Raw genomic sequence first — 12,401 nt, 5'->3', positions numbered from 1 at the left:
TCTGGAGAGATGGCTCGGCAGTTAAGAGTACTAGCTGCCCTTCAGAGGAGCCGAGTTCAATTCCCAGCATTCACATGGCAGTTAACAACTGTCTGTAGCTCCAGTACCAGGTTATCTGACACCTCCACACCAATGCACATAAAGTTAAATACGTTTTTTAAATTAAAAATAATTAATCCACTTAAGGTTGACTGTGTCAGAGTAATGGTGCAGCTGATTGTCTCCCACTTAAGGCCCCTGCTGCTGGTCACCAGGCCCTCCCCAGAAGCCTCTCTGATGCTCGTCACCGCTGTAACTTCGTCTGCCTTTGGAAACCACAAGACCCCTGATAACACAACCCATCACTTTTCCATGCAAGCACCTTGAAAATGGGCTATTCTTTTAAAAGGCTTCCCCTAGATCTGAGTCTTAGGGGGTAACTGCATGGATGGATGGATACTGCTCAATCCTGCTGGAATAATAGTTCTGAACCTGTAGGTTGCGACCCCTTTGGGGGTCACTTGACCCTTTGATAGGGATCATCTAAGACGATTGGAAAACACAGGTAGTTACATTATGATTTATAACAGTAGCAAAATTACAGTTATGAAGTAGCAACAAAAATAATTTTATGGTTGGGGGTCACCACACCATGAGGAACTGTATTACAGGGTCTCAGCATTAGGAAGATTGAGAACCTCTGTGCTAGAAAGAACCCTTTATTTCACCTTGACGCCTGGAAGCTGCTCCGTCTGCAGGGAGAGAGTGCACTACAGCATTTAGAGATGTATATTAAATGGACTTGTATGCTTACTTTAGAAATCGCATTTTCCACATAGCGTGTGTGCACACGTGCGCGTGAGAGTGTGTGTTTGTGTGTGTATGAGAGGGGGAAGCTGTATGTGTGTGTTTGTGTGTGTGTTTTAAGTTGTAAATGGAATCTTGTGTACTTAGAGTGCCTTGAGAATGAGGGAAAAAGGATAATTGCCCTTAAATGGGGCTGTGTAAATGAAATACAGGATGTTTACACAATGAAAGGTTGGTCAGCAGTTTAGCCAAGTTTCTGCAGTGGTGCACGATGCTGCATAGACCCTTGCAATTTGATAGCAATCCTGCAGTAGTTACATAGAGCTTGTTGCACTCTATAGACTCTAAAAATACAACCAAAGTAGATAACTGGGTGTTTTTTTAGCACATTCAGAGGCACAGCAAGATAAAAGGCAAGAGATGGTTCCCCTGGGGCAGAGGGACACACAGTTGGCAACTAACCTTGGGTCAGTTATAGCTTGTAATTGAGGCTGTAGTAATTAGTTTTGTTTTGAGCTTCACAGCTGCTTATATTGGTTTTGTTTTTTATTTCAAACAAAATAATTAAGCAAATAGAAGCAGCTGTGTATGAGCTGCCACTGGGAGTGTCAGAAAGGCCAGAGTGAGGCTTCCGCCCCAAAGCTCACTTGGAAGTGGCTGGTGATCATTAGGAAAAAGCCAAGCAGGATAAGATTAAGAGGAACCCAGTCCGTGGTCACATTTGGTGTGTGCAGCTGTGAAGGCAGACCAAATCCTGCCTCTGTCCACTTGGGTTTCCATCTGGACCTGAGGGTTAAATTGTTACAAGGTAGATAAACAAGATAAGCATATCAGTGCTGGGAAGGGCTATAGAAAAACAAAGACCCAGAGCTGTTGAAAACCTCAGTGTTGGTAAGTTGAGCAAGGAGAGGCAGTATTTGGGGATGATACTTTGTACCTTCAAAGGTAGAACATTAAGAAGGTAGTGTCTTGCCTCCTGTCTTAGTGAAGTTTCTGTTGCTGTAATAAAACAGTGCAACCAAAATCATCTTAGGGAAGAGATTATTTCATCTTATAGCTTGTAGTCCAACACTGTGGGAAGTCAGGGCAGGAACTCAAGGCAGGAACCTGGAAGCAGGAACTGAAGCAGAAGCTGTGGAAGAGTGTTGTTTCCTGGCTTGCTCAGCCTGCTTTCCCATCCATCCAGGACCACCTGTCCAGGGATGGCGCCTCCACAATAGTCTGGGCCCTCCTACATCAGTCACTAATAAAGAAAATGTCCCGCAGACCTGCCTACAGGCCAAGCCTATGGAGGCATTTTCTCAGTTGTGGTTCCCTCTTCTTGAACAATTCTAGCTTATGTCAAGTTGCAAACAGACAGGCTGCCCCCTATAATAAACCAGGTTTTCTTTGCTGTGACAAACACCTGAGAAGATGCACCTGGAGAACGGAAGGCTTATTTTGGCTCAGAGCCACTTGCTCTGTTGTTTCTTGGCCTCTTGTGAAGGAGAAACATCCTGGCCAGGAGCATATAATAAAACAAAGCAACTCATGGCAACCAGGAAAGTGGAGGCAAGGAGATAGAGACGGGGATAATGCAAATGTGTAAAGGGCCAGAGACAAAATGCATCCTTCAGGAGCCTGCCCCCAGTGGCCTGCATCCTCCAGCTAAGCCCCACATACTAAGGTTCCCACCACCTCTCAGTAACCCAGTATCAATAACTGTCAGCAAATTCATCAGTAGTGAGCTTCATGATCCAGATGCCCCCCAGAGACCATTCCTCTGAACATTGCTGGGTAGTAAGCCTTTGTGGCATTACCTTTGAGAGGCAGTTTTCAGTTCCAAACCATATTACTGCCTTACATTTTTGTGGCTGAAGTTTCCATATTTGGGAATTTTATATGTCACTAAAAATGAAAGCTGAATGCCTTTACTTCTGAAGCCCATTTTGCCCATCATTCCTTCTTTGGATCGCTTTACACATGAAACTGAGAAGCAGCGGAAAGAAAAGCCTCTCGGGGTACAAGTTGGTCTTACAGAACATTGCAGTGCCCACTCGGTATCTGCTGAGCTTTGTGAGTTAAAGCAGATACCACTGTGTAACTTCTTGTAAAGGTTTAAGTAGGAATATTAGCCCCATATATTTTTGCTGTATAAACTCATGTACCGTGTAGCCGTAGTCCCTTTCTAGTATGTGGAGAGGAAAGCTAAGACTGTCGGTGGCTTTTCCCTCTCTCTGACCAACTCACAGCCATCCAGGTGTGCATCAGGAAAAGAAGATGCCTAGAATAGTGTTGGTACCCAGGGAGGAGCTGGTCCTCACAGCGCGGTTTGCACTCTGATATCAGTGCTGCTGTGTTGATAGGATTTCCGTGTGGTAAGGCAAGGGTCCATGTGCATCCGGGCAAGCATGTGTTTCATCAGATTCTGTATTGACAAGGTTTCTTTCATCCCTCTGGAATGAGCCCAGGGAAAAGAGAGTGAGCCTTCATCTTTCATACCCCGCTAAATGAGGTGATAGATGGCTGCTAACTAGGACCTTGAGGGAGCATTTGCTCCTCTGGAGAAGCATGCCATAGTCTCTCCGACAGAAACATTTGTCTGAAGGAGCTTTTGTCATGCATGAGGTTCTGATAGCAAGCCCCCTTTCCATTCACCCCGTTCCACCTACAGCAGGAAGCATACTGTGTTTCAAGAGTGAGCCTGCCTGGTCTGTAAAGGCAGGCAGGCAAGCAAGCTGGCAGGCAGCATTTCCCTGACATCGGACAACACAAACTAAAAGCACCGAGGTGTTTGTGCTTGTGTCTCCACACACATCCTTAGGCTAGTGGCCTCCACCTTCAGTCTCTAGTTCCTGAAACAGAACCCGTAAGAAGTTCACTGTGACCACAGAGATGGCAACCACACTTGGCAGAGTTCCGATACCCTCCCTCATCCTCCGTGCTTGTACATGGCTGCTAACCAGACATGGCTGTCCTCATGTTGTAATCATTAAATGAAGACGCACATGGAAATTGACAACACCTGAAGATGGTTAGCAGTAAGGCTTGTTTATGTAGGAAGCAGCGTCTGAGGCCAGGCACCTCAGCCACGTGACAAACCACACCGCCGCGGTGAGGGGTCAAGAGTCACATGAATTTAAATGGCACTCCATCCGTTAATTAGCAAACGATGTAATATATACTTTGTTGCATGCAATGTATATATAGCTAAGAACTGCAAGCAGCAGTTTGCGCCATGAACACCAAAGCCTAAAAACACCATTTTCATGGAGTCTCTTACACATCCTTAAGGAGACGACACACACACACACACACGTGCACATGCACCTATATTTGCAAACGTAAATACATAAGCACATGCAAACCGCATACATATACATGAAAATGGAAAAAGTATTCAACATCGTTAGTCGTCAGTGATGCATTTGTTATCTGTAAGAAGATGCACACCTACTTTACAATTGCTGCCTGAGACCTACAGCTGTTGAGAACCTGGCCAAGAACAAGAAGAGTCAAAGTATGTCCATACAGCTAATATGGGTGTCGAGCGACTCACGCTCTGCACCCTCAGGAAACCTCGGCGTCTCACCCTCCCTGCAGACATCGCGGAAAAGCTTGGCCGTGCTGATCTGAAGCCTGCAGTAAAGTAACATCCGGGAACATGGCAGAGGGAAGACCAGCACCACTCCAGCAAGAGACCACTAGAGAAAGAACAGTGTCGCGATGAGATGCAGAACTAAAGCCCTAAGGCCACAGGCTTGTGGACTCTGACCAGCCCTATCTGTGCTCGTGGCCCTGAGTGTCACAGTCTTGCAGGAGAGTGTGGTGATTTAAGACTACCAGGATGGCCTGAAGTCAGCAAGGGAACATGAGTGGTTGTCTATAGTGGGCCTTCTATTAAAAGAGTATGTGGTAGGACAGGTCAGCCTCCAGAGTGGCTCAGGGAAACAGACACAGCAGGTCAAGCCGGGGGGGGGGGGGGGGGGCTGGGGCTGGGAAAGCTCAGTGCGCACGCTGGCTTTTCTGCTCAGGATTCTGCAGAGAGAAGGCTGTTGGCGTCGTTCGTCCGCTTCATCCCAGACTCTTGCCCTGCTTTTCAGAACTGCATACGAACGAGAGTCCAATTCCCAAGCAGAACATTTTCCTGTTGGGGCGGTTTCGTAAAGGATGGCAAAATCACACGCTATGTGTGAAAGCGCTTTGTCAACTGTGAACTGATTAGTGGTGTCACGGGTTTGCCTTGTTTTCCTTGCATGGCACAGCTGCTGCCGTTCGCTCACAGATTTTAAGTCGTGGCCTTACACCTAGCGGAGAGCTTCTCCTGGGAGTGGAGCTCATGGGAAGCCTGAAGGGTTTCTAAGGTGTGAGGAACGACATGTGTCATGCTAATGGCACATAGGTAGGCTTCTCGCTGTGTGCTCTAAAGATTATTATTATTATTCTAGGCGTGCTCTCCACCCTTGTCCCCAGACACTGCAACCAGTGCCCTTCACCTCCATGGACCTGTCAGAAAATATCATCAGGCTAGGACCACCTTAGCACCGAGGCCCATTCTGCCACCCCTTTCCCATCTATGGTCCCTGCTCTCTTCGCCTTCTTACGTGTTAACCCCAACAACAGCTCAGCCGATGCAGTGAATGGGACGAGAAGCACGTGTATGAGGATGACTCCTCGGCACTCTTAACTGCCCCCTAGTCCAGTGGAGTTCCAGTTACTAACGGTGCAGAACTGGTCAGCGGCTGTGTCGAGCAACTGTTCTGTCCTCTGCTCTTGTGTCTTCAGCCCGTACTCATAGAATCAGCTAGGTATGTCGGGGCTACAACTTCTGTAAAATCCGTGCTTCAGTGTAATGAGAATAATTTTCTCTGTCACACACAGGGCTGAAAATTCCCATGTTGCATGGCCTTTGCTCTTTTAAAATCTCACATGTGTTTTTGAAGGAAATAAATTGGCAGGCCCAACCCAGTGATATCAATATAAGTAGCCCCTACACATTGAGTGGAAGTTATGTTGCTTAAGTCATGAGCGCTTGTAGACTTAGGAAATAGGTTTGCAAGATCAATGTGATGATGTGTGTTCTAAAGTAGCTTTGGGGTATTTTAGTAGGAAAGTCTGCAGTATTGAACAACTGTCTGCCCAGAGATTAGGGGTTCACCATCGCTTATTTGAGATAGCGGGGTTCAAGGGTGCACTTACTGTTCTTTGTTTTGCAGCATGCACATCTCGGAAAGCCAACAAGAATTCTTCAGAATGCTGGATGAAAAAATTGAAAAGGTAAGAAGGCAAAATAACTAAGTATACTACATTATTTCAAGATAAATCTACTAATTAGAAGTTGGGATAATGATACTTTTACCCCTGTATTCTAAATCTTTTGGCAAAGAATTGGACAGGATGTTACAACAAAACAAGCAAACGAACAAACAAAAGAGTGTATACGAAAATAATGTGTTAGACCCGGGGGTCATAGCCTGCTCCAGCTCACTCTGGTGGGTCAGATCAGGAAGAGGCCACAAAGGAAGGCCACTCCCTACAAGTCCCCCAAATGACTGCACCAAGTCTTCCAGGTGTCCCGTGCCTGTTTCCACTACTCCCCTCCTCTGGGAGTGGCTGGTTTCCCTGCAGACCACACCAGCAGAGCGCTACCACAGATGGCACACGGGGCTGCTCTCTGCTTTTTGCTGAGGCTCAGAGTGCATGAGTAACTTTCCCGCACTTGCTCACCTAACACAGTGCTCCCTTAGGCCTCAGCTTCCTTCTCTACAGTTTCAATTACTCAGTCAAGTGCGGTCCAGAAATACTAAAGGGAAAGTCAATAATAATTCGTAACTCTTAAGTAACTCATAACTATTGCCATAATTACTGTTGATTGTCATTGCTCTTCCTGTGCCAAATCCATATATTGGACTTTATTATTCGTGTGTAAAGATCTGTGTACATTTACACAGGGTCTGTCATCCAGTCAGACTGCATGCAAGAGTGGTCGCCTCATATTGTAACGGCTGAAAATTCCTCTCACACAGTACTGTTGACATTATTGCTTGTGTGTGTGTGGTGCTGGAGCTGTGCTGTTACACCATCACACCATTGCGTGTGTGTGTGTGTGTGTGTGTGGTGCTGGAGCTGTGCTGTTACACCATCACACCATTGCGTGTGTGCGTGCGTGTGTGTGTGTGTGTGTGTGTGGTGCTGGAGCTGTGCTGTTACACCATCACACCATTGCGTGTGTGTGTGTGTGTGTGTGTGTGTGTGTGTGTGTGTGTGTGTGGTGCTGGAGCTGTGCTGTTACACCATCACACCATTGCGTGCGTGCGTGTGTGTGTGTGTGTGTGTGTGGTGCTGGAGCTGTGCTGTTACACCATCACACCATTGCGTGTGTGCGTGTGTGTGTGTGTGTGGTGCTGGAGCTGTGCTGTTACACCATCACACCATTGCATGTGTGTGTGTGTGTGTGTGTGTGTGTGTGTGTGTGTGTGGTGCTGGAGCTGTGCTGTTACACCATCACACCATTGCGTGTGTGTGTGTGTGTGTGTGTGTGTGTGTGGTGCTGGAGCTGTGCTGTTACACCATCACACCATTGCTTGTGTGTGTGTGTGTGGTGATGCCACTGTAAAAACGTACTCCACTGCCAGTTGCATGGAAGGAGAAGCACACACAGTCACAGTACATGGTGCTTGGATCAAAGGGCTCTGCTGTTGGTGTGTTTGCCTATTACACTACCGGTAGCTGTTTGAAAATGTATTCCTTCTGCTTCCTTGCCACACTGATATCAATCTCATGCATCTTGGGTATCTTAACAAGCCTCTAGGTAGCTGACCTATGCCATCCAGCTCCCTCTCTGATGTTAATTGTCTAGTGGTGTATATCTCTAAGTGTGTCTTCATCATTACATGACATGTGAGTGTAAACAGGAAAACAGAATATATAGGGTTTGTCACAGTCCCCAGCTTCAGGAATCTAATGGGAGTCTTGGGGACTTACTCCTGACAGATAATTTGCTTTTATACTAGGCTTCTTCATACATTCATAATTATAGTTAGCCCATCCTACATCTTCTTCACACCACCCACATCCCCGTGCCCACACAGACCCTTAGCTTCCGCTTTTCTTCCCCGTTCCTTCAGAATACGTATGTTTTACTGTCTTCTCTTAGATTTTTTGCTTGTGTTATAGGATCGTGAGTTCCCCAGTAGCTTTGTCCCACAGACAGCATTTCGGTTAAGCCTTTTTCTGGACCCTCATTTCCCATCCCTCTCACTACCTGCTTGATCTGTTCTTTTCTTAATACCCCCCCTCTCTATTTTTCATTTCACCTGTATTTTACTATTTCCCCTTCTTAGATTCATGGCCCTGCCATTAATGACAGTCTCTGATTTCCTAGCTTCCTTGTGCTAAACACAAAGATTTGAAGAAAGGATATTCAGGAGAGGAAATATGTGGCTTTCTTTTACTTTTTTATGGGTATTTCATCCGGACATCTCTTCCTGAAATCCTGCCTTATGGTTACAATATTTAGTGCAAGATAGAGATCATCTTAAATTCATAAGAATTTCAGAGTAGACCCAGTTTTGAAGTGGAACCATGAAAGAATAAGTTCCTAGTCTTCTGACTCATTGAAAGACCAGCGGCATTAAGGACATCACAAGAAAACACACAGAAACAACTCACCTGGCTCATAGGAACTCGGAGTCTGAACCAAGAGCCAAAGAGCCTGCATGGGAGTGAGCTAGGGCCCTCTACATATATGTGACAATTGTGTAGTTTGTTCTGTTTGTGGGACTCCTAACAGTGGGGGCAGAAGTTGTTCCTAATGCTGTGGCTGTCTCTTGGGAACCTAGTCCTCAGGGTAAACTGAAAAAAAAACGAAACCTGCCTTTTAAGTTAGGTTTTCAGCTTTCTGAGCGCTGACGAGGCACTAAGATGATCTTGTTCCCTGATGGAGACTCTGTCTCCTTTCACTCAGAGCGAGTTCGTTGTTCCTGTAGAAAACAAGACGTCCTTCTCCACCTAGGATGGAGCATGATGTGTTTGGCACAACCAAAACACCGTTTCTGACTAAACCGTGGACTAGGTAGAACATTCCCTGGACAAGGAATATTTTAACTTAACATGACCAGTGTCCCCACCACCGAACACCTTTTCTTTTTCTCTTCTTTTGTATTTGGTTCTGATCATCAAACCCAGAGCCTCCGTGATGCCTGCTGGGCAAGTGTTCTCCCTCTGTTAGCTTAGCCTTCAGCTTCCTTTATTCTGTGTCTTATATAATACCCCACCTCCCAAAGATGGAGAGGTTGGTTTGAGGGTTTATCTTCACTTCTTTTTAAATTATTTTTATAGTTAGTCTTCAAAACAGTAGGCTTCATTATGTTTCTCTGGACCACCTACCTATCAAACAACCATTTGTTTACACTTAGAAAATATTTGGGTCCCTGAATGGCCTGATTTCCACGGGCTCAACACTACACTAGTTGGTAGGAAAGGTAGAAAGGTTATAAGTCTGTGTGTATGAAGTTATTTCAAGGACCCTTATCTATTCTATCAAATTGGGTTAGTGTGACCCACACCTAGAGTCAGTGCCTCAGGCATCACAAGAAGCACATTCTTCATCTGGTTAAGTGACTTTGATTCTACTGTATAAACACATCTGCAGGAGGAGCACCAAAACGTTCTGCACTTGCAGTTTCATTCTTGAGTTTTGGAAGTTTGGAGCTGGGCAATCGTAGCTGCCTCCTCTCTGGGTACCAGTGAGTGATGGCAGACACAAGGAGCAGGGGACATACTGAGTCAGCATCCACCTTATTAATGATAGTGATTCCCGGACACAGATCCAGAACTAGTTCGGAATACATTTGTAAGATTTAAAACATCAGAAGGTTTGTTGTCAAATTACGTAATGTGCACATATGTAATATGAAATATGTGTAATCCAGACTATTAAAAACTCTTACATTACTAGGTATATACCCTTGAAATTCTCTTATATAATGCAATAAATGCCACCATAGCAGTCTGTGTTAAATAGCAAAAATGAAAATTTAAAAAGCTGGAAGCATCCGAACATGCAGCAGCCGAGAAACAAATTAAACCTTCTATATCTTGGTGTTATGCCACAGTTAAAAGTAATGAAGCAGATGTATAGATGGCACAGTTACAGTCTTCAAGTGATATTATTAAATGAATAGAGCACAAAAAATGCAATACAAAAAAGTGTGTTGTAAAGAAATACTGTGATATAGTTATACTTACATTCAGCAGAGAGATAGATAACAGATACCAGTCGTCTGTCAGGTATTGGCAGGCATATGATAAATGCATGTCGCATGCATTCACATCAGTATAGTATGTTCTGTATGAAATATTTGTAAGTGACAAGTACTTATATGCTATCTATTTAGATGTTCAGGCACACATAAAAAACAGTATATTTGATATAATATAGCTAACACAGTATCAATATTATAGGAATATTAAAGTCTCTAAAGTAAGCTTGATGCAGGAGTATATCAATGGTTGAGTACATACCTATGCCTGAGTTCGAGTCCCAACATCAGAAAAAGAAAAAAAAATCTGAGAAGGTAAAGTCTGTGGCCATTGTGATCTCATGTCCTAGGTGGGAGGGTGAAAGACAGAAGCATGATACCAAACACAAGGAGTTCCTTTGTCTAAGTGGTAGCTGCATAGTGCTCGCCCCATGCTTGGTACTGCTCTGAAACTTCACTTTCTCAGTCAATAGAAATCCCTGAAAGCAGGAATATATTTATGACAAGATGTCAAGTGGACAAAAGGCAGATGACACAGTGGTCACCAGCCTTGCTCACATCTTCAACTGCTCCCAGTGTGTGCAGCGGTTCAGAATGTCCAGGAAGTGTTACCATCAGGACAATGGGCCTTGTCCTAGGTCACCTAAAACATTCCTTGTAGCTCACTACACCTATTCTAGGTATACTATGGTACTTCGCCTGTTGGGTACAATCTGCATTACTACAGTTCCTTCCGAGCTGGGCAAAGGGCTGGAGATTAAAACACAGACAGACACAGATGCACAGAGACAGAGACACAGGGACACAGGTCATCCTTGAAACAAAAATGCCCCTTTATTGTGCTCAAGGACAGCTCATACAGGGCTCTTGCCAGGCCCCAGCTCTCCCGATTTTTCAGCTACAGCCTCACCAGAAACCACTACCCTGTAGGCTGCTTAGAGCAGAGGAAAACAGGTTGTTTACAGAAAATTCAGGGTCTGGTGGTCTGCAGTCCCCAACCATTCCTGTTTTAGATTTCAGCTGAAACCGTTCCCAAGGCCTCCCGTAGTCATAGTCGCAGATAAAAGTGAATTGCCTAGACGCTATGAAATGCTGTTCTTGTTGGCCAGTTGGTCAGATTTAATTGGTGTTAATAACCAATCCATTGAGCCAAATAGTCTCCAGTATTGGAGATACACAGTTGATTGTGCCAGCTCAGCCACGTGGAAGTATTCTCCTAACCCAGAACTCAAGAGGCCTCTCTACTTCCTGCTTGGTTAGCTCGTGTTCTACCTTTTAGGGTTCTTAAGCTGTCCCCTGTACTTCCTGTTCGGAAAGCAAGAGAAAGGAAGGGAAGGCGAGCCTCCTAATGCAGCCAGCAGTGACACAGCCCATGTGGGGAGGAAGGGAAACTTACCATGTTAAAATTGACCATCCTTGGGCCTAGTCTGTGGAGTAGTCAGAGTAGTAAGCAATCTCCTCCACTTCTCCACTGTGAGTAGCTAGACCAGTCACTGTCTAGAGAGCCTTAGTGGCTTTGGGGTGAAGCAAGAAGGAGACACCTTTAAGCCAGCAACAAGCTGATGGCAACTGGGAGGAAAACACAGATATCACTCGCCTTCCCAAACGCCCATCCTCATTGTACGTTCTAAGGCAAACGCAGTCACTTCCAGTTATAAAGGCACTAGAGAATATGGAATCACATCTCTATCATGAAGCAAATAAATTCAGATATAGATGTGTGAGTTGTACAAAAGGAAACAAACCCCAGGGAAACGACAAAGCCCCCATGCACCCAGTAGCTTGTATTAGAGTTCCTGGCTTGGGCTAAGAAACGCCCTGACAAGACGATAAGACCCTCTTAGAATTAAGTCCATCTAGGTAGCTTGGAAATCTTCCACAAAAATTTATGGCACATCTGTTTATCATCATACACCAAAAAAAAAAATCACAGCAGGGAAATTTTAGGAAAAATAATGTCTGGTGGGGGAAGGGGATGAAATGAAAATTATGCCTGTCACAGAATAGAAACTGCAGGAGAATGACATGTAGGTGAACAGAGAAGCAGCTGGAACCTGAAAATTCGGATTTAACGGGGAAACGAGATTGTAGATGAATTAATTGTTAAATCTAATTTTGATTGCTACCATTTTGTTGGTGGTGGATTGTGAACAATGTATTGTAAGTTGTCGTCTTGCAGAATTTGGCTCACCCCAAAGAAACACTAAAGCTCTTGGGACAGAAATCAGCTCCTGTATCTGGTCCTTAGGGAAAGAGCAGACTCCTTGAGCAGCACTGCCGCATTGGCTCCTCAGGGTGGGGGTGGATTGCTGGTGCGCTTTCTAGGGCTGGAACAGACTGCAGCAACCAGGCCACGTCTGGCCACAAGGCGAG

General features: G+C 45.1%; 1 protein-coding gene across 4 annotated transcripts in view; it reads left to right on the top strand.

Moving 5' to 3' along the window:
* The window catches only part of C10H1orf21 (chromosome 10 C1orf21 homolog), a 196,568-nt gene that overhangs the window by 175,134 nt on the left and 9,033 nt on the right, over positions 1-12,401 (top strand). For all 4 annotated transcript variants that reach the window (XM_075988221.1, XM_075988223.1, XM_075988222.1 and 1 more), the window contains exon 5: positions 5,982-6,042. In XM_075988221.1, coding sequence (XP_075844336.1) covers positions 5,982-6,042 — 61 coding nt within the window. The remainder of the gene's footprint in view (positions 1-5,981; positions 6,043-12,401) is intronic.

Source organism: Microtus pennsylvanicus, chromosome 10, assembly GCF_037038515.1.
Source record: "Microtus pennsylvanicus isolate mMicPen1 chromosome 10, mMicPen1.hap1, whole genome shotgun sequence".
NCBI classification, from domain to species: domain Eukaryota; kingdom Metazoa; phylum Chordata; class Mammalia; order Rodentia; family Cricetidae; genus Microtus; species Microtus pennsylvanicus.
Note: the sequence above shows the minus strand (reverse complement) of the source record. Positions and strands in the feature narration are given on the sequence as shown.